This window comes from Lampetra fluviatilis, chromosome 4, assembly GCF_964198595.1.
Source record: "Lampetra fluviatilis chromosome 4, kcLamFluv1.1, whole genome shotgun sequence".
NCBI classification, from domain to species: domain Eukaryota; kingdom Metazoa; phylum Chordata; class Hyperoartia; order Petromyzontiformes; family Petromyzontidae; genus Lampetra; species Lampetra fluviatilis.
Window position 1 is genome coordinate 19,908,286 of NC_136278.1, and position 26,001 is coordinate 19,934,286.

The window sequence follows — 26,001 nt, forward strand, 5'->3', positions numbered from 1 at the left end:
TTGTGTCTGCAGCAGCCGTTACTTTGGGGAAACGAAACGACATGTCTCGGACTGTGTTCACGAACACAAGGCAGATTTGAAACACGACAGAACCAATAACTCTACCTTGGCTGATAATTGTTATAACTCTGTGGGCTCGCACGATATTGTTTTTTCCGAGACCAAGGTACTCTGCAAACCTTCGGGCTACTATCAAAGATTCGTCTATGAAGCCATCCAGATTTATAAACACGGAGACAATTTCAACCGAGATGATTGGTATAAGCTGAGCAATCATTGGAAGGACGTTATTAACCAAGTAAAGTCGTAACTTGCTGCGGTGCTTCCATCCTTCCTGCCGTTTGGCTGTTATCTCCGACTCTCTGAGTTGCATTGGCCTTTTGGGTGCCTCTGCATTAATGGGCTGTTGTCTCACTAACATGGCCACATTTGCTCGCTTAGCCTCGATGTATCGATGGTTCTGGATGTGTGGTGGGTTGTGTGTTTCACTGGCGCGACCACCGTTGCGGTGGTTCTCTTATGCGGCGATGGAAGCTCATTTACTTTGACATGCTTATCTCTCTCCCTAATCTCTCTCCCTAATCTCCCCATTAACACAACTGATGTGCTTGCGTGCGGGGATGGGACTGCTTCCCAGCTCGGACCCCGCCTGCTTGCCCTTGGCCAACATATATAACCTCTTGTTGTAGAAGCTCTCTCACTGTGTTCTACTTGGTTCAACAGTTGTAGTGCTGGATATTTTTTTCCACATGAGGACGATCGCTGGTGTTGTGATCGAAACGTCGTGATATATATTTCTTTCCTACCTACGTGACTTTACCGAAAGAACCAAAGAGTAAGGTTAATAATGTAAAAAATGGGCTTAAAATAAGGAAAATAAATGAATGCATTACATTTCAAATCACTAAAAGCCAAACAAAAGTGTCTCCCTGTTCAACCAGTGTTTGGCAGTGTTCACTTCTCCTGGCGGGCCTAAGCCAGTGATGGATATTCCCCATACTGTGGTGTGGGGTATCTGCCTATAAAACTACCAACCAGGATAAGAGCTTCCGATCCTCCCATAGCGTGTGTTTTGCATAAAAATATAACTTTTTGCACATGCTGCATCATTTATAAAAGTTTTATACGCCTAAAAATACTTTAAATTCCACCACTTCTCTCCTGCTGACACCCACCTAAATATCAGACACGATGGCACGCCTTAATTTGAAACGTAAATAATTTGATATTTGCATGCTGTTTTGGTTGAGAGTTGGACTTCCCTATTTTGTTTGCCCCTGGAGGACTCACATGGGCAACAGATTCTGTATAAAAGCGAAGAGGTCCCAGCAGTGAGACACGGCAGTGATCAAGAAACTACAAGCATTCAAGAAGCTCCAAGTCATCGATCAACCATGCTCGCCTTTCTCGTCTGTGCTGCTCTGCTGGTTGCTGGTGAGTGTTGCTCTTGCTGACACATTGAGCTGCTGAGTGATTGCAATGCACGCATTTCATTTAGTGGAGCGACCGTTCGAGCTACTTCAGGAACTAGACTTAGTTCTAGAAGATGCTCGTATGGCACTTCCGCTTTTATTTCAGTCCGCATTCATTGACTGGTGGACACCCCCCTCTTTTCTCCCGACTCTCACTGAAACAGCTACTGATGTTTTTAACCCGTATGCAATAATACGCAGGCTATCACTGTTTCGATATGATTTCAGTTGCACCGTGTATTGGGTTTTAGAGGAAGACAGTCTCACAGTTAAAGTATTAATAAACGTAAAGGTACAATACTCACAATGAAATTATCATGCGTTATGAGTCTTGCTTTCATGCCGGCCCATCGGTATAGGTCTCTAGGATTTCCTCAAAGGTGGTGGATCGCGAATCTGAATGCTCCATTGATACGATAGCGTGAATCGGGCTCGGTCCATGGTAGACCGCTTGTAAAAAAGATTTAAAAAAATTGTTCTTAACATGTTATACTTGTTCGTCTGTTTATTCGGGACTCCTTGTGACCGACTGGGCCCATATGGGACGCATACGCTGCATACCCCAGAGCTGCACCCCTGAGAACATTTATGCGTGTGTGTGCTTTTGTTCCTCACAGCTGAGGTGTCGGCTCAGAGCTGTGGGATCGCAGCGTATCCCCAGATCCGCGTGGTGAACGGCGTGGAGGCTCGCGCCAACTCCTGGCCTTGGCAGGTAACGGCAGAGGCTGAATAACAGCCATCACAGCCACACGATGCATTGTCAGTCGATCTTAGTGCAGCAGCATCTATTGTTGTACATGCCACGTGGAGGCCCTCATCCAGCAGTACATTGATAAAAAGGCTGCATGTATGCAACATCAAAATTTCAGATCTTCCACTCTTCCCAATGACATTGAATCAGTCACTGTATTCCGAATGTGAATCAGAATGTTTTTATATTGGAGAAATCCGATTCGCTTTGAAGCTCTTTTTCACAGATGTCCAGTAGGGGCAGGTCAGAACGTTACAACAACACACAACGCAAAAACACAACAAGAGTGCAAAGTATAGGAAAGATAAACAAATCACTTAAAAAATATATATAAATTAAACGAAAATATATGTTTTATCTTACCAGATAAAGCCCACTGAACTATTTCTTTTTTAGATACGTCCTGACCACAAATGATAGCTCACCAAAGTGGCCCATCATGCGAAAATTTATATCAGCAAAATAATATTGATGTAAGTTTTTAAATATGGAGGGATAACCATGAGCACCCAGGGATAAAATCCACACGACCACAGGGAGAACATGCATACTCCAAATGTACAAGTGTGAGGGTTGGGTTTGAACCCCTGACCTCCCGCATACCAGGAGAGGAATATACCTTCACATCACTGTCGGGTCCCTCAAACATAAATATTATTTTTAATAAAGTTTCGAAGTTCATATTGCATTTGTACTTCAATTCCCATGCTTGGGAAAGGCAGTAAAACAACAGCAAAACAGTCCCAGAACACACCAGGACAACACAGATTTAATTAAATTGTACTTTGGGAGAGCGGAGGCACAGTGGTTTACGTACTGCACTACGAACCGGGCTACATGGGTTATATTTCCAGCAACTGTGGCGAGTGATATCTGAACCAGTCCTGGATTACACCCCTTCGCAATCAGCTCTAATCAGCATTGTGCATTGACTCAAGGGCTAAGTTAGGACTGTATTATTCGATATAGTAATTGGAGTCCTGGACAAATAACAGTAACCGCCACCAATCTCGCTGTGATTGCATTGCAGGCGCTCGTGCAGAGGTACTCTGGAGGAAGATGGGTCAACTACTGTGGAGGAACCCTCATTGCTCGTCAATGGGTGCTCACCTCTGCGAGCTGCTTCACGTGAGTCATGGCACCAATGGAGTCGCGAGTATGTGTGCAGGCAGTGCAACTGCACCGTGGCCCAGGTACTGTACAGTATTTTCCTGTACCACATTGTGGCCACCAAGGATGGAGCAGTCGATCTTGGCAACAAGGAGGCGGCATCTATCAATTACCTTCACACGATGCCACGTGGCAGTAAATCGCAATATTTCTATTTAGTACTTCCTCACTGAAATGTTTACAGATTTAAGTGATTAAGACCACCCATTGCTCTGTTATCTCCCCACATCCACCACAACGTGCAGGAATGGCTACAGCTACAGGGTGGTGTTGGGAAAGCACAGTGTGTCCACAACCGAGCCGGGGGAGATCACCCCTCCATTGAGCCTGGCCGTCTGGCATACCTACTGGAATCCCAGCATCCCAGCAAATGGGTGAGAACGCAAACAGGCACACTGGTTTTTGTGACACCGTGACAGAATTGCCATGGAGAGACAAAAATACAAACATAAAGTGTCATTTAGACAAACAGACAAAATATAAACACTATAAGTAGAGAAACAGACATGCATACAGAGACATACAGACAGGAACTGTAGGGTCTGCAAAAACTCCTATTATCCGTGGCCCTATTCTTCCAATTATACATGATTATCTGCAATTTTATTCCTATAAATAATAGGAGTAAAATAGCAGATAATATCATCTGCGATATTGGTCCCCCACATCACCACGGTTAGGGGAGAGTTATCTGCAAAGCGCTGAACCCCTATTGCATGGGGTATGTTGGATGTGGATTAGGCCCAGACTAGCCATAGGGCAGCATTCCGGGCAAATGCACAGTGGGCCGGTCCATTCCGAGGGCAGGTGAGCCGGTTTGTGTGGAAAAATAGCAAATGTGATCGGAGTAAAAATAAAAAAATGTTCTTACCTCTAATGTCTAAGCTCCATTGCTTAGTTGGCATTAAATCCTATATTTGGCAGCCAAAAAGATTATTCTTCACCAGTCCATTTGTTTTTTGTATCTGCCCAAATGGGCCAATGAAATTGCACGGCAAAATCACATGAATACGTCACATCGCACATCTAGCTACTCGTATATAGTTTGTCCCACAGCCCATTAAAAAAAATGATTGTCAATAGCCATAATTTGGGCAGGTTTGTTTACTAATGCCTGGGCCGATTTTTTTGTCCCAGTCCGTTACTGGTGTTGAGCCTTGCATCACGCTGCCCATCTCGATCCCCCACAGGTACGACATCGCCATGTTCAAGATTGCATCGCCCGTGACTCTCACAAGCAAGGTGCGCCTCGCCTGCCTGCCCACCGCCAACCAGATCCTGCCCAACAACTACCCGTGCTACGTCACGGGATGGGGTTCTCTCGACAGTGAGTACCGTTCACCCAGTGTCCATCGGTGCTACAGTTATGGGAAGTGATTTAAGCCCAATGCGTCAATTGCCCCTCCAGTTTTACGAGATGATTTTGGCTGAGAAACTGTCACAAATCACAGTAGAGGGTTGACTCAGCCCTTCATCTTTCTGTCGTCAAAATGAACACAACTCTGTATAGAGTTAATAGCCTGCGAGTAGGTGGGCTGTGATGCTATGTGCCGTTGGCACATTGAACATAGAGACACCAATGGTTCGCTTGGGGAGCACCTGTGAACGCCACACAACCCCGATGCTTTCACCAATGCTCTCCGTTTCCACATTGTCTGTGCGCGTGAGCAGCCAGCGGCCCCTTCCCCAGCGCGCTGCAGCAGGCCAGCCTGCCCGTGGTGGACTACGCGACGTGCAGCCAGCCCAGCTGGTGGGGGAGCAGCCTGAGGAGCAGCGTGATCTGTGCAGGGGGCAGCACCCGCTCTGCGTGCTCTGTGCGTATGGAGTTCAACGCGAGCCAACCCGCCTCAATTATTTAACGAAATTACTAATGAGAATAGTTATCAACACAATGTTTATTTTAAATCTGAATTTAGTCAACAGTGACTATGAGTGGACAACAATCACCAAGCATGGTGATGACTGTGACCACTAAGATCACTGATTGGTTGACCTGGTAATGTTGGGGAAGCGGAGGGGGACGGCGCACATCCAACCCCAATAATTAATAACTCAGACTGGACAAATTGTGTGACTGCTTTAGTCGCCTAGACTAACAGATTGACCACATGAAATCCGGTGACACTTAAATTTGACTAAAATTCTTCAGACTAAGTTTTTGCATGACTACATTCAATCAATAAATAACAGAAGGAATACAAATATTGACTAAATTAATGCCAGACCAAACAGGGTGCATATTGAATCAGGCCTTAGGGTTGTGTGATTTTACTCCGTTACTTAGCAACACGGTCATAAAGTGTATTTGAAAAGTTTGCAAGCTCCTGTACTTACCCTTACCAGCACCCGCCACCATATCCCGTGCATGCTTTACCCAGTTAACGTGGATGCATATCTATCCTCTTCTATGCATCATAGGGTGATGGAGGTGGCCCACTGAACTGCCAGCAGTCAGACAATGCCTGGGTGGTGCAGGGAATCACCAGCTACGTCTCATCTCTGGGCTGCAACACAATCCGCAAGCCCACCGTGTTCACCCGTGTGTCAGCCTACAACAGCTGGATCAGCAACGTGAGTGCCAATGCTGTCAATGTCAACGTTCTTACCATGATCGCGCTGTCAATGTCAATATTGATGCTCTTACTGTAGCAATGCCATTGTCATTATCATACAAATGTTACAGTAAAAAGCATTTTCAATAACACGTCACTGTCAATGTGATTATTGTTATTGCTCTTATAAGTGTCATTATCATTGTTAATGTTGATATTGTTGTAAATAGCTATGTAGGTGTCACTTAACCTTGAACCTTGTAATTAATCAGGGAAACGTTTTATGGATGGGGCATATGTGGAGGATTGAAATGAACATGTTACCAAGGCAGGTGTTGAAAGTGGAATTCAGTGGTCAGAAACCAAATGTGAAAACCACAAGATGGTGATAAGACTCGTGAACCTTGGCGCTCAAGTGTTGACTGTGCACTAGTATAAGTGATGGCAAGGTGTGATGTCCTTTTCTTTATCGATCACAATACAAAGGTGGGATTTGCATGAGTCATCGGTGTGGCTGGTATCGGCCAGGTATGATTGCTATCATGTTCGTTTATCTATAGGCAATGACGTTCAAACACCACCCATTCCCCGTTCCTTCCGCAGGTCATGAGCTTGTACCGTGAAGCTCCTAAGATCGCCGAGGGAGAGCAGAGCGTCAACAGCGGAGTCAATGCCACAATTGCTGCATTCAAGAAGCCGCAGGCTTAAAGTATCATGCTCTTTACATCAATGCTATCGCTAATACTAGAATCACAGTTTCTTGTTACGGGTATTGCCTTTTTTAATGTGGGACTGGGCACGTGAGCATAGGATGGGTGGTTTGATGCAGTGAGTTTGTGTGGCCATGCCAGACATTACCAGTGTTAATGACACTGTAACAATGTGCCATTTATATTAGACGTTAAACAATAAGCTTTCTAATTTGACAAGAAATACATTTTGTCATACCAGCATGCATACTGTACCGCCAGTGCTAAATATACAAATTGAAAAAATCTTTTTAAAGTAAAGATCCATAATAGAACTGCCATTTTCATAGTAAGTTAAAAATGTTCTCCCTTTGTGAAGACATAATGTTAAACAATATTGCATATGTAGTATGGTACGACTAATTACAAATCCATAATTAGCTAATTATCGACTCGATTTCCAAATAATGTAATCTCAAGTGTACCGGATCTGATAATGCTCTACCAGGCAAATATTACCTGGGGCCGTGTGATGTTCTGCGTTGTGTTCACGCTCCCGACTCATGCATAATCTGGTTGCGTGTGCATTACAAAGAGGATCCAGAAACAGAGCTCAATTGGTTGGTGGAGTTAATTTAAAAAATTGTTTTAGCCTCCACGTCATATTCAAAGCATCATTTCCCTATAAAAATGGACATACAGTACACTATTAATTGTAGACTCGATTTATAATGCTTGATGTGTCCGATTTGGTTTATGAATGAACAAAACTGTACTGTAAATTGATAATGTTATTCGTGAATGTTCGGGTTGGTGTAAAATAAACATTTAAAGTACAAAATAAAGTATCTGGTTTGTTTCATTGCCTGGCACATTTACCACACACCACTCACCTGGCAGTCATAACTTATAGGCACTCACAACTTGCTTTACGTATATTCATGTACGTATGTTGAACTTATTTCGAACACCATACATAGCGAACTGTGCTAATCATCTGACATCTGACACCACCAAACACTCCTTACTCAGCACTCACCACTCATCTTCCAATCACCAAAAACCGACATTCACTAGACTCACCACTGACCAAAGATCGCCCATGTAGCCTTAGTATGTTGGGGCAAGTGCTGTAAGCATGTACCTCTGAAGGCACTCGAGGGGTTGATGGGGCTAGTAACACGCCACAAGGCACTAGGTAATCATCTATCTGGCACGTTGTTTGGCCATGAACAGGGCCGTTGGCGTGGCTTGTGTCGTTGCTCTGGAGACTGAGAGCTCGTTCAGTCACCGTGTTGATGGTGTTCGTTGTTATTTCTCACTTAACACGTGAAGGCTGCTTCCTTCCACTTCCAACTTCCAGTCACCAAACACGACTGAACATGTATGACTCACCTAATTCTCGTCACTCACCACTCATTACTGATAATTCAAACAAGATTATAACAATGCATCACGTACTCGCTGATAATTAAAAGCAGGATGGCAGCTTACAGTTTTGCGTCGACTTCTGTAAATTGAACAAAGTCTCAGTAGAAGACGCTTCCCCAGCTGACACATATGGAGGATTCCATGGACGCATTGTCGGGCGCTCAGATTTTCTCCACATTGGACCTATTGTCGGGACCTATTGTCAGGATCCCTTGGTTAAGTCATCCAGGCCCGAAAACGGAATTCTGAATGCCTCAGGGACTGTTCCAGTTTAATTGTCTCCCAATGGGATTGCAGTTGGCACCGGCGACTTTCCAGAAACTCATAGAGTTGGTGCTGGCAGGACTGCAGTGAGACTCCTTCTTCATTAACTTAGATGACATCATCGTGTTTGGCTGCACATTCGAGGAGCATTTGCAGTGGTTGCGGATAGTACTCTCCAGCGTACGGTCGGCTAATCTGAAAATGAAACCCGCCAAGTGCCATTTGCTACAGACCTCGATGTGATATTTGTGCCAGATTGTTAGTGCTAATGGAATAGCGATGGATCCGGATACAATGGCGTCCATATGCGATTGGCCAACCCCCAAGTCGGTGGGTGAAGTGCGCAGTTTTGTCGGGTTTGCGTTGTATTACCGTAGATTTGATCCGCAGTTTGCGATGGTTGCGAAATCACCTTTCCAACGCGCCTCATCTTGACTACCCAGATGTTTCCCTAACGTTCATACTGGACACTGATGCTAGTGACATGGGCATAGGGCCTGTCCTGTCCCAGGTGAAGATCGTGGTGGAAAGCGTGATCGCATACGGGAGTCACATCCTGTCAACCGGTGAGCAGTGGTACTGTGTCACCCGCAGGGAACTGTTGGCCATGGTGTACTTCGTCCAACAGTACAGGCCTTCTCTCTATGGCAGAGACGTTGTAGTCTGCATGCACCACGTGGCACTCGAGTACTCTCTGAGAGTGGGCCAGCCTCCCGGACAGTTCTCACGCTGGTTTGAAATACTCCAGGAGAATTATTTCGAGTGGTTCATCGCAGGCGTGTGGGGCACTGTAATGCCGACGCATTATTCCGCTTGCCGCTGAAATAGACGCTGCGCGTGCTTGTCGCGCGCGAGCCAGTGTAAACAGCCTATGGCTGGGTCACCGGGGGTCGTAGCGGCTTTGAGTGACCCACCACCAGCTGTGGCGGTTGCACATAGAGATTACACATTGGGCCTTATGCATGCCCAATGGGGCCAGCTACAGATGGAGGATCTCTCCCTGTTGAATGTGCGGTGCTGCACAGAAACTGACTACAAGAACCCCGGGCCTAAGGGAGTCTCACAGTTTGTCCTTCGGGAAGGTGGGCTGATGAGGTGGCAGGAGGCATCGCACCGTCTGTGTATTGTGGTCCCCACCTCCCTGCGAGGTAGATTAATGTGGGCAGTGCATGAAGATAAGTTGATGCACCTTGGGCATTTGAAAACTTTTTTTAACCATGCAAAAGACTTTCATTGGCCGGGAATGTCAAACGATGTCTTTCATTTGATCAAAGGTTGCACATATGCGTGCGCCACAAGCCGCCATCACAAAAATCTCAAACACCATTTATTGTCCATCACGGTGTCCCACATTAACAAATTGGTTGCGTTTGACATCATTGGACCCTGTCCAGCTACACAAAAGGGGAATACATTTTTCCTAGTTGGGGTTCAGTATTTTTTCCAGTGTCCAATGGCTGCATCCATAGCCGATGCATTTTTGCATGGCTATGTGATGGAAAAAAGGGCCCCCGAGCAGATTCTCATGGATTAAGGCGAAATTTCTCGTCCAAGGTGCTGCGCAAAGCATGCGACGTGCCGGGCACAAAAAAGATCAGAACGTCGCAAAACCATCCCCAAACGGATGGTGTGGTGGAACGCTTGCACAGAAACTTAACATCTATGCTCTGTCAGGCAGTTAATGACGCACAGACAGATTGAGATTTGGACGTTCCGGGAGTTTGGCAGCGTACAGGATGGCCCCACATGCTTCTACGGGATTCTCCCTGTTTTTTCTCATGTACGAGTGGGAAAAGGAACCCCCCATTGATGCACAATTAGGTATCAGGCTCGGTTAGGAAGAAAGCAGTGATGCCCGTTCCCCTACAGGTGATTCTGCGTCGTCTCTCTGAAGCTCGCGAAGCGGCCAGAGAAAACACTGCCAAGATGCAAGCTTCTAATGACGTGAGCACGTGCTTCCATGGGCAATCGGGGACAGGGCCTCGTTATACTGTCCTCAGGTGTTGCTGGGTACGCCCCCCCAAGTTACATCGGCCATGGCAAGGTCCCCGCGAGGTGGAGGACGTCAGGAGGCTTCAGTGTGTGAGAATTCAGGTGGGACGCTGCCATTGGGTTGTTCACCCATCGCGCCTGAAACCATATGTTCAGCCCTCTGTTGACAGCTCACCCCAAGCCCTGTGTGGCCAATGTCTGGTGTGTTCAACGAGCCGGGGAAATCGGCCAAGGAACTTGTGCCTCAGGAAAATGCGTTGTTCCATCCACAGTTTCCAATTCCCTAAAGCCTGGGGAACCTTCAGAAGCCGCCACATGTGATGGACCACTAGCTGGAGCCCAGTCAAATTCCTCAGAAGAGTCCAGGGATGAGCCTACCCCTTCAAGGCTTTTGTGCAAGCCCCCATTGCCTGGAGAGGCACAAAAATCCACCCAGAGCGATGGACTGGCATCAAGGACCCTGTCAAAGTGTTTAGGATTCCGCTAAGCGGATCTCCCATGGTCATGGCGGGTTTTTTATTTTTCAACATTCGGGGTTTTTTTTATCCTAAAAAGCGTCGGGCATCATGTTATTTTATGCACTTCGGCTGCCCTAGAGTTCGTCGGTTGTCGGGTTGTTTATTTATGCAGTTCGTCTACCCTAACATTCGGCGGAGATCGGGTAAAAGTTTTCATTACTGATGCGGTTCTTTGGCCCTCACGTGGTACACTGTCATTATGAGCCGAGACGGCTGATGTGTTTCAAAAAGGGGGGGCGGTGAGGCAGAGACAGTGTGGGGGTAGAGACAGTGCTGTTTCAGGAACAGTACGTGGCCCAGTGGTCACGAAAACCATCCGGGAAGCTTGGGAATGGGCTAGAGGGTTCGAGAAAGGGGACATGGCCGGGGCGGAGTGAGGTCCACAACGGGAATAAAAGGATGCGAGACGCAAGGTTTGGGGCTGCCATGGGATCAGGTCGACTGTCTTCACGCCATTGCTGTCTTCACATCGCTATCTTCGCGTCGTCGCTTTCTTCATGTCATCGCTACTTGCGTGCTATCCCTGGTCCAAGTTAGCTGTGCTTTCCCTGTCCACGTTCAAGTTACCTGCATGAAGCACCCTAAATAATAAATAAATAAAACTCTACAGTTCAAGTTGTCCGAGTCATTACACTTAACCTAAACTTCACTAGTATCACATGACGTTATGATCCCTCTACAAAATCCAACCAACCTAAGGTCTCGTGATGACATGATCTCCATTTGGTCCCTCGACATCTCGTGACATCATCACCCTGCCTCCTCACAACATCACCCCATCCTGGCGTGACATTGATACGCCTCTCAACACCCCTGCATCTCTGATCCCATCAACCCCTTCACCTCATCCAAAACTCGCGTGATGTCATCGTGATGCATTAAAGACAGGCGCACACACATGAACAAGCGTATTATTTCTAGATTACTCAAGTGTGATTATATTTCTTCTTGGTTCTTTCGGTAAAGTCACGTAGAAGGGAAGTAATAAAATAATAAAAATAAAACATAATAAAATAATTCTCACGACGTTTCGGCTACAACACAAGCAGCCGTCTTCCTTACGTGTCATAGCAATGCAGATGAACGCCAAAAGAATAATCTAAGAATCCTGTAATTATGTGTATGGTTAATGTGGTATAACTTCCACCAGTCAATTCAACAAACCAGATACTTTATTTGTACTCCAATTTGTATTTACACCAAGCCAAAATCGCATCGCCCTAAATCAGCTGTCGTCCCACAATAACACATGATGTTCCATTCCCTACTAAACTATGACAACGGAAGCAATTTAACTCATGCTACCTCGGCCTCATCCTAATATTTCAGATTCAATCAATAACTTCTCAAGTGATATAAATGGCACTTTATGATCCAGTATGCATGCTGTATTTATTGCCACTTTCTTTCGTCACCAAATATAAAGATAACTGCCTAACTACTGGTATTCATGCAAAATGGAGTCAGTCATAGATGATGACATGTATAGCAATGTGACCACACAAACTCACTACATTGAAACACCCATCCTATCCTCACATGCCCAGTCCCATATTAAAACTAAATACCCGTAGCAAGAAACTGTAATTCTAGGGTTAGTGGTAGCATTGATGTAAAGAGCTTTACTCCTGTGGCTGACTGAATGCAGCAATTGTGGCATTGGCTCCGCTGTTGACACGCTGCTCTCCATTGGCGAGCTTTGGGGCTTCACGGTACACGCTCATGACCTGCGGGAGAAACAGAGAATGTGTGGTGTTTAAACGTCAGTACCTACAGATAAACAAATATGATAGCAATCATACCTGGCCAATACCAGCCTGATTCCTTATGCCAATCCCACCTTTGCATTGTGATCGATCAAGATAAAGTTGTCATCATCACACCTTGCCATCGCTTCTCATATTGTAGTTAATACCTAGACCCCCAAGTTTTACGATGATCTTGCTCCAACTTCTGGTTTACAATTTTTCCTTTTGATTGCAAACCACTGGAGCCCACTTTCAATGCCTGTCTTGGTAACAGACCATTATCATCAATCTAATTAGAAGATTGTAAGCCAGTTGAGCTTTACATTGATATTGACAACATTGACAATTATATTGACATGTACAAGAGTTATAGCAATAATTACATTGACAGTTACATGATTTTGGCCGTTGTTTTGACCCTAATATTTAGAGTAGAACGTCGATTATCTTCTCTCTTTGATGACACAATCTTTTGAGTTGTAAGGTATGTTGCATTTATAGACTTGGCTAATTAGTCTCAGCTATTGAATAATATTTTAAAATAGACCCATATAGCAGATTTGCTTCACGTGTATGCAGTTGTTAATCACATATGCATATCCCCTGAAATGTTCAAATTGTTTATACATTAGCAGTATGTACTCTCCACATCACCGCAAAATAATTGGAACTATACTGCATATAGTTTATGGCAATGATATTTCTACAGTATTACATGTTAATAGTGACAGCCTTATGATGTTAACAACTTGGACAGTGGCAGCCTAAACACTCACGTTGCTGATCCAGGAGTTGTAGGCTGACACACGGGTGAACACGGTGGGCTTGCGAATCGCGTTGCAGCCCAGAGATGAGACGTAGCTGGTGATTCCCTGCACCACCCAGGCATTGTCCGACCGCTGGCAGTTCAGTGGGCCACCTCCATCACCCTGTGGTGCATAGCAGAGTACAGCAATGCCTCACGTTAACATTGGATCAAGAAGAATTGGATTATGGGAGTGGGTGGCTGTGATAGCAAATGCCACCATGCCTCTCCAAACTTGTGTGTCTTTGCTAGCATGCGTTTGGCTTTGTAAGAGTGTGGGCATCGAGCTCCTGTCCAAAAGTTTTGAGCTCCTGTAGTAACAGGTGTCTGCGTGAGCCAACACTCGTCAAGTGTGCTTCAGAGCCATGGTGCTAAGTAACAGAGAGATATCGCAGAATGCCAAGGCCTGATCCCTCCCGTCCCCCAACTCTACTATGCTGCCTTTGTTTTTTCCATGCACATGGCACGATTTGGGAGGGACATGTTGGCTACAGTATTAGTTTATCTACCATATTTAATTCATGTCATCCTCTTAATATCTGGATTTTATTTTGAGTAACTCTCTTAATGTACGTGAATAAAACCGTCAAATTTGAATTTACTATTAGTTATACAAAAAAACTGCAACTAAATTGTAAATAATTAGATATATAGGTAGATTTATTGACGAATGTGTGGAGCTTGTAGTCATTTATGCTTGTGCACCACTACCAACATAGCATCGCCAAATAACTGGGTTATTGAATGTTGATGCGGAGGGTGCATAGTAAATATTTGAAAAATGCAAGTATAGCAAACTACCGTTATGGCCTTCCTCAAATATTCCCATTGGAAATTTTACTTAATGAATTGAAGCGGGTTGGCTATCGTTGCGCTCCGTACGCACATAGCACGCAGAGCGGGTGCTGCCCCCCGCGCAGATCACGCTGCTCTTCAGGCTGCTCCCCCACCAGCTGGCCTGGCTGCACGTCGCGTAGTCCACCACGGGCAGGCTGGCTTGCTGCAGCTCGCTGGGGAAGGGGCCGCTGGCTGCTCACGCGCACAGACAACGTGGAGATGAAGAGCGTTGGTGAAAGCATCGGAGTTTGGTGGCGTTAACAGGCACTCCCCTATCGAACCGTCCATCTCTCCGTGCTCAAAAGGGAAAAGCCACATAGCAACACCGCCACCCTACTGACAGACTACTTCTCACTGTTGACTCTATGCAGAGTTGTGTTCATTGTGTCAACCCTAGAAAGATTAAGGGCCGAGTCAAACTGCAGGGGCAATTCAAACGTTGGATTTTAAGCACTCCCCAAAACTCTATCTCCTCTTGTTTCATTGACAGGGAGTGAACGTTACTTACTGGAAAGGGATCCCCAGCCCGTGACGTAGCACGGGTAGTTGTTGGGCAGGATCTGGTTGGCGCTGGGCAGGCAGGCCGGGCGCACCTTGCTGGAGAGAGCCACGGGCGACGCAATCTTGAACATGGCGATGTCGTACCTGTGGGGGATCGAGACAGGGGCAGTCGTGATGTGACGCTCAACACCGAACATACAACAAGCAATAGGGATTCAGCGCTGTGCACAGGAGAACTCCCCTTAACCCGGGTGATGTGGGGGATATATTTCGTGGAGTTATCCATGATTTGACTCTGCACTTATTTGTGGGGACAGATTCATGAATAATGGGAAGAATAGGACCACAGGTAATAAGACGTATTGTGGACAATACAGCTTCTGTAGATAATGGAGCCATGAGTAATAGGGTCAAATACATGAGTTCTACTGTATGTTTTAGTTATTGTATCGTAAGCATTGTATGAGATGAAGCAATAGCATTGTGTCTCAACTGTCTGTATCTTTTCAAACACAGAATGGGCATGGCCTGGAAGCAGTGCGTAAGCACAAATCAAGACATCTCATCGCCTTGTCATTAACACTGCCTTATAACACTAAATGTTACTTCTGAAGAAAAATTATTCTTCAAAAGTAACATTTAGTGTTATATAATTCATCATTGCCTGACATTCCAATTATACTTTGTTTTACTGAAAGGCAGTGTCAGTGACGTGCTTCGAGAGGGAAAATAAATGTCTGTCTCTTTGCGTCTTTGTAGAATGTATCTGTACATGTTTGTATATATATGGATATGTATCTGTCTATTGCAACTCGTAATGTCATAGTGTCACGGAAACAGTGCGCCCGTGTGCAGTCTCACCCATTGGCCGGGATGCTGGGATTCCAGTAGCTATGCCAGGCGATCAGGCTCAATGCAGGTGTGACTTGCCCAGACTCGGTTGTGGACACACTGTGTTTTCCCAGCACCACCCTGTAGCTGTAGCCACTCCTGCACGTTGTGGTGAATGTGGGGAGATAACAGAGCGACGGGCGGTCGTAATCACTTACACCTGTAAACATTGCAGTGAGGAATTAATAAACAGAAATGGTGCGAGTTACATCATGGTATTTTCACTGCCACATTGCTGCATCGTGTAAATGTCATTGATAGAGGCCGCCTCCTTGCTCCCAAGATACATTGCTCAAACTTTGGTGTCCACAATGTGGTACAGGAAAATACTCTACAACACCTGGGACCCGGTGCAGTTGCACCGCCTGCACACACAAAAGCGACGCCACTGGTGCCGTGACTCACGTGTAGCAGCTCGCAGAGGTGAGCACCCATTGACTATCAATGAGGGTTCCTCCGCAGTAGTTGACCCATCTTCCTCCAGAGTACCTCTGCACGAGCGCCTGCAATGCACACGCAGAAAAGTGGTGGTAGTTACGGTTTTTTCTCCAATTTCTAAATCTTGCAATACAGTACTAACTCAGCCCTTTCGTCAATCCACTGACCATTTGATCAGGCCTCACAATCCTAGTCACAGCTGGTTGTGAAGGGGTGGAATCTGGGACTGGTATGGATTTCACTCCCTACTAATATTAGCAGTCGCTGGGAATGTAAAACATGTAGCATGGTTCGTTGCACGGTGCATAAATCACTGCGCTTCCACTATCCCATTATAATCACTGATTCAATGTCATTGAGAAGAGTGGAAGATCTGAACATTTCATGATGCACACATGCAGCCGTTTTGCCAGTGCACTGCTGGATGATGTCCTCCACGTGGCATTTAGAACAATGGATGCTGCTGCACTGTGATCGACTGACAATGCATCGTGTGGCTGTGATGGCTGTTATTCAGCCTCTGGCTTTACCTGCCAAGGCCAGGAGTTAGCGCGAGCCTCCACGCCGTTCACCACGCGGATCTGGGAATACGCTGCAATCCCACAGCTCTGAGCAGACACCTCAGCTGTGAGAAATAAAAGGACACGCGATACAAAAACAAAGATCCCCGTATAGCCTTAACGAAATGTTGGGGCAAGTGCAGTTAATGAGCACCTATGAAGACCGGTTGCGGCACACGAAGGGGTGGGTAGCCAGCACCACGCCCAACCGCATTTGTTTTCCGAGTGGCGATGTTTACACATTGTGGCAGGTACTCATTTGTGGTTGACTCGACCTAGGCGAGGCCCAAGCCCGACCTTGATAATCGTCACTGGTGTTGGTCGTGAGCGGTCATTGAACTCGGGTCGCCGGGTTAGTATCACAGGACGCTAAGCGCTCCACTACCTCTTCCATGTGCATACACACTATAGTACACACACAATAATTGTGATGTGTTTTTGGGTTGGTCCTTATGCATTTTGTGTCATGTTTTATTCCATGTACTAGCAACCTCTTCTATAACTAAGTCCAGTTCCTGAAGAAGCTAGAGTGATCACTCTACTAAAATAAATGTGTGCATGGCAATCACTCACCACCAACCAGCAGAGCAGCGCAGACGAGAAAGGCGAGCATGGCTGATCGAAGAACTGGAGTTGATTGAAGACTTGGAGCGTCTTGTGCACCAGTGTTTCCTTTCCACTGCCGTGTCTCACTTTGGGCCGTCTTGGTTTTTATACAGAATCTGCTGTCCACGTGAACCCTCAGATTGCAATCAGAATACTTCCCTATCTGCAAAACTGTCCAAATCAAGTTGGCATGCAAATTACAAATTCAGATATTTTTTTTTCAACATGAAAATTAGGTGTTCTTTTTCTGTATTGGTGAGCAGTAAGGGATATATTGTTTATCCTGCTGACAATACCAAACCAAATTTAAGGACAGATTTTTGTATCGGTTAGGTTATAGTGCGATACCTGGAGCTGACCGATGGTTGACAGATCTGGTCACTCCCATAAATGAGCTCCTTAGGCATGTAAGGCTGCGTTGGCTGGATTATGAAGCCCACATGCCCATCCACTACATACCCAAGCAACTTCTGCTTGGCTGGATAGAGGAGGCTAAAAGAGCATGGCACGGGTAGATAAATTATGGACTAATACTGTATAGGAGGATGTAGAGCTGATCAGACTAGCCGATGACTGCGGAGGAGGCTCATGAGGGACACGACTGGAGAGTTGGAGGCAGTTGCCCTCCAACAACAATGGAGGTCAGAGGAGTGTCGCCCAAAGCAACGAGTGGAGCGCGAGGTGGACAACGAGATGCATGCGGCATTGTGAGCATTTGTGTTTTGCTGCTGTGTGTGTTGAGTGTGTTACATTATTATACAAAAACACACACACAAAACATACACGGTAAATAAACCGTTCTCATAGTCGTTGCCTTCACAAATTCCAACCGATGTAAACACTGCTAGATTTGAAGCTTTCGTGACTGCAAGGATTTTTCGAAAAAACTTAAGAGTACGATGTAATACTCTCCTGGCATTACTTTTCAACGCGGAAATTATCATCGTAGCAGTGTGTATTGTCAAAACATCACCCCCGTGTTTTGTAGAACTGACTTAATTTTGTAAACCGTGTGTAAACGAAACACGCGTTCGACTAACACACGTTGGGCAGGGTTTTCCTCTATTTAGTATTTTTTCCGGGCTTAAAAAAGCTGTGTTGGAAAGTTCCATATATACCAGAAGTGGTATCATTCTTGAAAAACTACCATCAATCTTTAAAAAGTTCACAGTCGATATCAGATGGTGGCAAACTCAAAATCCTGGTTGGTGGCTGATTGAGCTAATTATCTCCTCTCTGGTTGATAAAATGAGTACCACGAGACTGGTAGATTCATTGAGCGACTGGTGAGATGGATTTACAGGACCGTGTGTAGAAGCGGTCACCAATTGAGGTAAACATTACCAGACACTTGTTTAAGCTGGGAGATACGTCGGCTTGGCACCCAGAGGTCGGCGACCCAGGGATAGACCTGAAACCTAATTCCAGATGGTGGTGATGATGATAATGAAAATGTTAAATTGGACTTTGACGGTTATGTGTAGAGTCAGCTGTGTGACATTTAGGTGATCTAGCAGAAGGTAGCAAGCATTGTGAGCTGCGGTGGCATTAACGGAATTGACCACAATCGTCTCTTGCGTGGCGAAGTCATGAATGGCCAAATTATAGGAAGACAAAAGTGGCCAGGTGTGTACGCGTTTCTATCCATACCCCACTCTCGTGTGTCATCCTGGCCTCAGCAAGTAGTCAATGACAGTACTTTTCCAAGTCTCTCCAGAAATATTACATTGGAGTTATTTTTGCTATGCATAGAAATGTTTGATTTGAACCAGCTAATTTCTGCACTCGAGCAGGTATTGATGTGATAGAGTTTTCTAAAAGGCATCACCCATCATGTCTTTCAAAACTGTTTCGCCATTGTCCTCAGGCAAACTTGGTTCATTTGAGGCCACATCCTCTAACCCCTCACTGGTATTCATAATAACCTCTCTGTCCTAGTCTAGAATATTCAACTTCCTTTGTTAACATTTGCTTCCTTGACTCTAATCTTTTTCACACAACGGTAGTACTCTGACCAGTTTAATGATCAGCATCAGAGTCTATATTTATCCTGGAGAAATCCGATGATCTATGAAGCTCTTTTTCATATATTTTCAGTATAGGTGGGTCAGAAAGTTACAACAACAAACAATAAAAACAACGATAGGAGTGCAAATTATAAGAAAGGTAAGTAAATCACGACAAATGTATACGTAAAATAGATAAAGTATATACGTCCAAGTTGCACAAGTACACCAGTTCCCAAACTTGGGCAAGGCAGCAAAACAACAGCTTAAACAGTCCGAGATCACATCAATAAAATTGCCCATTAAATTTAACTATTAATACATGTGTAAGCATGAAAGTTACAAATCACGTTTTTAATCACAAACGATCATTGTATAACGAGATACATTTTGGAAAGATGACCTGAAGGTGGCATTGTAGCAAGAAAGTCGCTGGCCTAATGTATCTGTCCAAATTTTGCATTGTTATCCCCTTTTACGTGTGAGTTTTCTCCGAGTACTCCAGCCTCCTCCTATCTTCAAACATTCTGTAAAAGAAATTAGCCAAACAACCCAAGCAGCATCCAACTGGAAAGAGCCTTGATGCTTACGAATGCTATTGTGGCTAAATTATGTATTACAACCTTGATTTACTGGAAATATCATACATCGCAAGTGTATTTTTTCATCTTTTGTGTTTAAAAAGCAGGTTATTGTATTGCCTATTAGTTGAATCGCAGATCGCAAGTTCAAATCTTGGTCATTACCCCCCCCCACCACCCCCAAAAATTGATTGAGTCTTTGCTCTTGTTTGTTCTTTTGATTTGCGAAATTCTCAATCTCTGAAACTAAAATATTAAATGTTGTCCTATGTTGCCGAATTGTGAGTGCATTGATAATATATCAAAACACCAAATTCCTGTTCAGTTATTCTCAATTTCAGCTGCCGTTCTTGTAATAACAAAATGTATACCACTAGAACTTACATAATTACAGATTGTAACATAATTGATTAATAATTCTGGCAAATACAGAGGCTACGAAATGTGTTACCACTTCAAAGATATGAACAATGTTTCACATTAACATTTTCTACCAACTCACATCCAGTGCAAAGGACTGAGTTGATCCATGTTTTACAACTTCTGCAGCATCTTGAACACATTGTAACCACTCCCCTTGCTATTTTATTTGTTTTAAAGATCAGGGATCGGCTCAGCCCATGATCCTTTCTGGGTTAATTAAATTTGCAAAACTTTGTGTACAGTCAACAGTTGATGCACTCAGGGGAGTCTGGCTCCCCACGGCAGCAATGTGGAATTTCCACTCGTGGATCGGGACTGCCAAAGAAGAGCACTGCCCAACTGTTTATGACTTGATTTAGATTTCTTTTTTTCATTGCATACATTTCTACAGGTCGCTATTACACATTAATTATGAATGTAATCTGTTGGAGATTCTTATTAAATGTCAGATGGTGTTTGGTGCGTTGTTTCAATATGTGAAGAGCTGACCGTTTCTCCACTTCCTCCCCCTCTACATCTTCCGGCATCTGGCCAAGCGAAAATACGTCATCCAAGTGAATGCATGCAAATTACTTGGAAAACATAGATGGGACATTATGAACAAGATAGGGCAGCCTGAAACCTGAGCGTGTGCAACACCATCAGAGCAGAGAGCGTTATCACAATGAAATTGACTCAGAAACATAGTGGTTCCTCGTGTGCAAATTTGCATGTGTGTGGAAATGTCCCTTTTGAAATGTTTAGAACTAAGCAATGGCATGGAAACCCAAGACATGTGTGGAGGTTAGGACAAGTGTGGTTTTATTTATAGCTACCTTGGAAGAAATTAAATTTTGGTGGAATTAATATGTAACTACAGCCCTTGGTCAATCGATTGCTGAATGAAGGCTTCCCTGTGCCGTATCAGTCGTAGTTAGATTATATTTGCCACGTTAGTCAGTGCAGGCTGGAGAAGCAGAGGGGTCCAGGACTGGTTCACACTGGACCCTCCGCTGATGTTAGCAGTGGCTGAGAATCAAACTCAGTTCCACTGGGTCCATAGTGCAATGCGCTAACCACTGCTAACATTCTAAATGTGAGTGCGGTCCTCTGTCGACCATGCTAATATCGAATGGCAATGCACACACGAGCATTGTTTAGTGAGTGACGCATTACACTGGTATTCAGATCATTAGTGCAAATTAGAAGAACAGTGATCTTGTTGCTTCCTGTTCTCTGGAGATGTAAGAATATGTAAAATAGCTGTAACATGTGGAACTTCTGTGGTAAACCTGTGGAGCTTTGCAGTATTGTATAAGAATGATGTACGCGTTCTAGATCCAGATATGTGTCGTAGTTCTGATGCTGAAGCGCCAGATATATATATCAAGTTGTTTAATATATAAGTGCCAAGTGAGGCCACCTTAAAATAATTGTTCTGTCCATTATGTGCACTCTTTGGCACTAAATGACAGAATGTACAGGGATGGAATTGATAGCCTAATTCGGAGACTTGGCCACATAACCAGGGAGAGGCAGGGCCAGTTATTTCATAAGATGCAGTCTCCACGCTGAGCTCCATTATGTTATGTTAATCCATCATATTTGCAGCCCTTGAGACACAAAACTTGTGAGTAATCAATATTGTTTCTGGTGGAGACTTCACGAGTGTATTGTTAGTGCCACGTAATGAGTTTAAAGAAGTAGTGCACACTGCATGTATTTAACGTGCTCCAATATGAGACCTAATCAGGCGTAAGCCCAACCAATTTATTAATTTGGTTACAGTCTGAGATAAACTGTGAGTCACTCTTGAAAATAGCCACCCTGAATAATTCTTGAAGATACATCCAACGCTGCCTGGGGCAAGGATGATGAAGTGTACCTTGTGGTAAGCCCGTGTTGCAATGCTTGGTCGGTGATCTTTCAGCCAGTACTGTTTATATACCACAGGGATGAAGTTTGGCTAGCCTCTACTTAGGCATTTACCACTACTTGATGTAGCAGCATAGTGGCTGTGAATATAACGAGGGAGTTCAATGTTTAATTAGCTAACGACATTTATGTTTCGATGTAAAAGTTTTACCCTGAGATAGGTCCGTCTCCACCCCGTTGGGAAGACGGCCACGCTCATTAAAAGTATCAAGTTCAAAAGATCAGCCCGAGTTCTGACTTTGTTTATGAGCCAGGGTCTACAGTAATCCCTTGCCAACCGCGAGGGTTAGGTTCCTTAAAGCCCTCGCGGTTGGTAAAGTGTAGGGGCCTGTGGGAAATAGGGGCTTGGGGGAACCATGGCCGCTGTCATGCTCACCATAGCTTTACTAAGTTGCATATTTATTCACTAAACACCGAACAAAATACAGTACATTACACAATAGCATATATTAACTTTACATACCTTTAATATTAACGGTTTAGATGACGAGGACAACGAGTTGATGTGGGGAGGGCTGGTTAGAATAACTAAGGGGGGGGGGGCTCAGCCCACCCTCCCCCTCTTCCTCCGGGCCACAGACGCAACACTCTCATCGTCACCACTCGCTGCACGCTTCAGCTCCGTGATTACGGGCAAAATGAATGTGTACTCTACAGTATGTACAACAAAACAGTCGGACAGCACATCAAATTTGATTCATTCCGCAGTCAAAATAATTTATATTCTACTTTGGGTGCAAATAAAAGTGTGTGCATTAAAAAGCTTGTTTTTTTTCCTTAAAATTTCTACAGCTCAAGAACCAGGGCAGTGAATCACGCACTCGCTGTTGTGACTCTACACCTCAGCGTTGTCAACTCCTTAACATGAATACGTCGCCAAACAAACCTGAAAAGTTCAAAGCTGCAAATGACTAGAAACTCTACACCACAGACACATCTCCTGCAGGAGTTCAACTCTGAGTAATCGCTCTGTGATGCTGGATGTGATAACCAGCGAAAACTTTGAAAACTAATTGTCAAATGTTGTGCATTGCGCTTCAACATTCCGGTGTGCTTAAACAATCAATATCTGTGTTTGTACTCACGCGATATGACCAAAACGAAGTCAATATTAACGAAGAAATATCTTGTTTGTGTCTTGAAATCACGACCGCGTTGCAATTTCGCCACATCCGTTTATCTGTGTCGCCCTCTGGCGGGCGACATTCTAAAAGGAGGCAATAAGACTGAAGCTTGCGCCATGTTTTAACAGCCGTTGCCCACGGTTCCCACTCCTCAGGCTGCCGTTACGAGACTCAGATATTGATAGTGAACCCCGAGAATATTAAAGCTGCCTTAGTTTGGCTCTGTACGTGAGTCTCGTGCCTTACACGAGATAATTATAGACACGCCACATATTTCACCTGCATCTCTTTCTCTCTGCTCAACTATTGTATAAATATTGTGAAATTGATTGCTCCATATGTTACATAGGAGAATAGTATGATGTGTAAAACGTGTGTTAGGATTGCTGGAAGGCATATGTAGGCTTTTAAGCAAAGTGGGACAGTACTCGCCACAGTGGCCAGATGTTAACTACCTCGCTCGGTATACAGGAGGTCTTGAGTTCGATCTAGACCCTGACGCCTGTATATTTGGAGTTTGCATGCTCTCCCCGTGGTCGCCTGGATTTTTATCCATGGGGTTAAAGTATTTGGCTGCTATAGATTTCCACATAAGCAACTTCGTTCAGCTATCATTTGTGGCCAGGTCACTTGTGAAAAAGAGATATATTGCTCAGTGTGCTTTACCTGGTAAAATTTTAAAAAAGTTAATCGTTACAAGTAGTCATTTTCTCAAAGGGTAACACAGTGACTGGTTGTGCCATGCAAGCAAGGGTACCACCATATTTTATTTGAGGGGTATGTGATATCGTAGAAAAATCTGGACAACATACTGTTGTGCTAAAACACCAGGGCAATGCCTCGCTCACTTTGGAATCTGTTAAGAGACATGCATATATCTTCGATTAATAAAAACACCCTCCTTATTTGTTTATTGACAATGTATTGGTTCACATAAACAAGCGTGCCTCCGGCATGTACTCTTCATCTCACAACTATTTTCATTTGTCAGTGTATTGACTACTGTTCACTTGCACTCGCGCCTAACTCTTGCCTAACTCTTGCCAGTTAGTGCACGGTTTGAGTACACAAGTCCGATTTATATATTGAATAATACTAACAGTCCTTTTGTCAACCCATTGTCTGACTGACCATGCTTCACCATGCTTGTCAGTGTTATTGGTGCTCAGTATCTGTTTGAATATCACTCGTCAGTGATGTTTGTTATGGCCGGGAATTAAACTCAGGTCACGGGATTCATAGTGCAGTGCCGTAACCACTGCGACTCCGCTCCCCACCAGTATGATGACACTTGCTACCACAGACCGGCAAAGTGTGGTTAAAAAAACCCTCAATGACTGCCATGGCGTGGCGAGGCCCTCATCCAGCAGCATATTAACAACGGGCTGTTAAAAAATATATATCTATGCAAACTACAATTTAATTCCACTAAACATACATTTCCAAGGTTGCTACGGAGAAATAAAAAAACGTGCACTACTCAAATTACTTTATATTAAACGAATGTCTTCACATATGCAAATTAACTAGGAACCTTCATTTCCTTGTGTGATCACAAGGTATTTGTGATATAATCACCTGATTTTTCTTTGCTGATGTTCCTGCCTATGCGCAAGTTTAATGCTGCATCATCTAGTTCCTAAACACTGCGTGCTCAAACCTTTCTCATGACTGACACCGCATGAGGAGGCCTGCATCCAGTGATAGACATAAAGCTGAAATAAATGTGTAGGATCGATTTGTACTTTTCGCATGTTGGCTATATGTGGTCTAAAACTGGTTAAACAAGGCCATACAGAAGGACATCTCTGGTGTAGGCCGATCAGTTTTAAACAAAATGCCTATATTGTAAGAGCATGTTTTGCCACAAGTACGTTTGGTTAATGCAGCATTGATGCCTTGCAATAGGTGTCTACTTGGTGTTTGAACATCTTAACACCTGCTAATGCCAAAAGGGTAAAACCTATTATTGTTTCATCGCTGAAATAAATATAACTGATCACATAGCAGGTGATATTGCCTGAATGTGTTACAGGAACTTTAATAATAAACTTTACCTTAGGAAGTCTCACTGAGTCTCAGTACTCTTTTTAAGGAGGGTCCTGCTAACATCGGGGTGTTTGGTAAATTCCCATAGTGGGTGGCTATTTGTGGGAGGAAACGGGAGAACCTGGAGAGAACCATCCACGCCGTGGGACAGCCATTGGGGAATATCTGTTCACACGTGGCGCAAACCCACGGTACTATCGTCACATTGTGCGGGACGCCTCCTCTTCATAATCACCCCCCCCCCCCAGAGGGCATCACGAACCAGTTTTAGTGTGAAAATAAAATTACGTAAGTGGATAAAGCAGGATAATAGGATCTCCCCCCCCGCCTTGCATTATGTAACTTCTGACCTACCTCTCCTGGACATTTGTGGGGGGAAAAAGCTCCGTAGGTCATCGTGCATTTTTATAGCTGCATTATACAAATTATAAAAATATAAACGTGCATGGAACCTGTTCGCACGCATATTTGAGATTGACTATTTGTATCGGAAACTACCTCAGGCAATGCAAATATTATATTTTGTTTCAAGTTCCATGTATAAAGGATGAAAGCATTTCTTGTGCTGGAGGTATATATATATATTTCATTACAAAGGATAATTTACATGCAGGAAGCATTTTTGTGAGATTTTGGTATGTTCGGGCGTGCATTTATATCTGCCTATTTAATTTATACC

The 26,001-nt window shown here is 44.4% G+C and overlaps 2 protein-coding genes across 2 annotated transcripts in view; one reads left to right on the forward strand and one right to left on the reverse strand.

Moving 5' to 3' along the window:
* Positions 1-1,344: 1,344 nt before the first annotated feature.
* LOC144931637 (chymotrypsin-like elastase family member 2A) lies at positions 1,345-7,461 on the forward strand. The gene is made up of 8 exons (XM_078855738.1): positions 1,345-1,434; positions 2,090-2,184; positions 3,254-3,351; positions 3,639-3,767; positions 4,584-4,720; positions 5,065-5,207; positions 5,812-5,964; positions 6,549-7,461. Exons 1-8 carry the CDS (start codon positions 1,395-1,397, stop codon positions 6,651-6,653), a joined length of 900 nt encoding a protein of 299 aa, XP_078711864.1. The 5' UTR covers positions 1,345-1,394; the 3' UTR covers positions 6,654-7,461.
* A 4,505-nt stretch (positions 7,462-11,966) lies between these two features.
* LOC144931638 (chymotrypsin-like elastase family member 2A) overlaps positions 11,967-26,001 on the reverse strand; it is a 36,513-nt gene continuing 22,478 nt past the window's right edge. The window contains exons 2-9 of the mRNA XM_078855739.1: positions 17,193-17,344; positions 16,590-16,684; positions 16,027-16,124; positions 15,592-15,720; positions 14,738-14,874; positions 14,279-14,421; positions 13,364-13,516; positions 11,967-12,566 (exon numbers count right to left, since the gene is read on the reverse strand). Coding sequence (XP_078711865.1) covers positions 12,462-12,566; positions 13,364-13,516; positions 14,279-14,421; positions 14,738-14,874; positions 15,592-15,720; positions 16,027-16,124; positions 16,590-16,684; positions 17,193-17,232 — 900 coding nt within the window. The 5' untranslated portion in view covers positions 17,233-17,344 and the 3' untranslated portion in view covers positions 11,967-12,461. The remainder of the gene's footprint in view (positions 12,567-13,363; positions 13,517-14,278; positions 14,422-14,737; positions 14,875-15,591; positions 15,721-16,026; positions 16,125-16,589; positions 16,685-17,192; positions 17,345-26,001) is intronic.

Excerpts from the sequence above, each read along its gene's own strand:
- LOC144931637 (XM_078855738.1), top strand. The coding sequence starts at position 1,395 with ATGCTCGCCTTTCTCGTCTGTGCTGCTCTGCTGGTTGCTG. Across the intron at positions 3,352-3,638 it reads ACCTCTGCGAGCTGCTTCAC|GAATGGCTACAGCTACAGGG; the intron begins GTGAGTCATGGC and ends CACAACGTGCAG. Across the intron at positions 4,721-5,064 it reads GGGATGGGGTTCTCTCGACA|CCAGCGGCCCCTTCCCCAGC; the intron begins GTGAGTACCGTT and ends GCGCGTGAGCAG.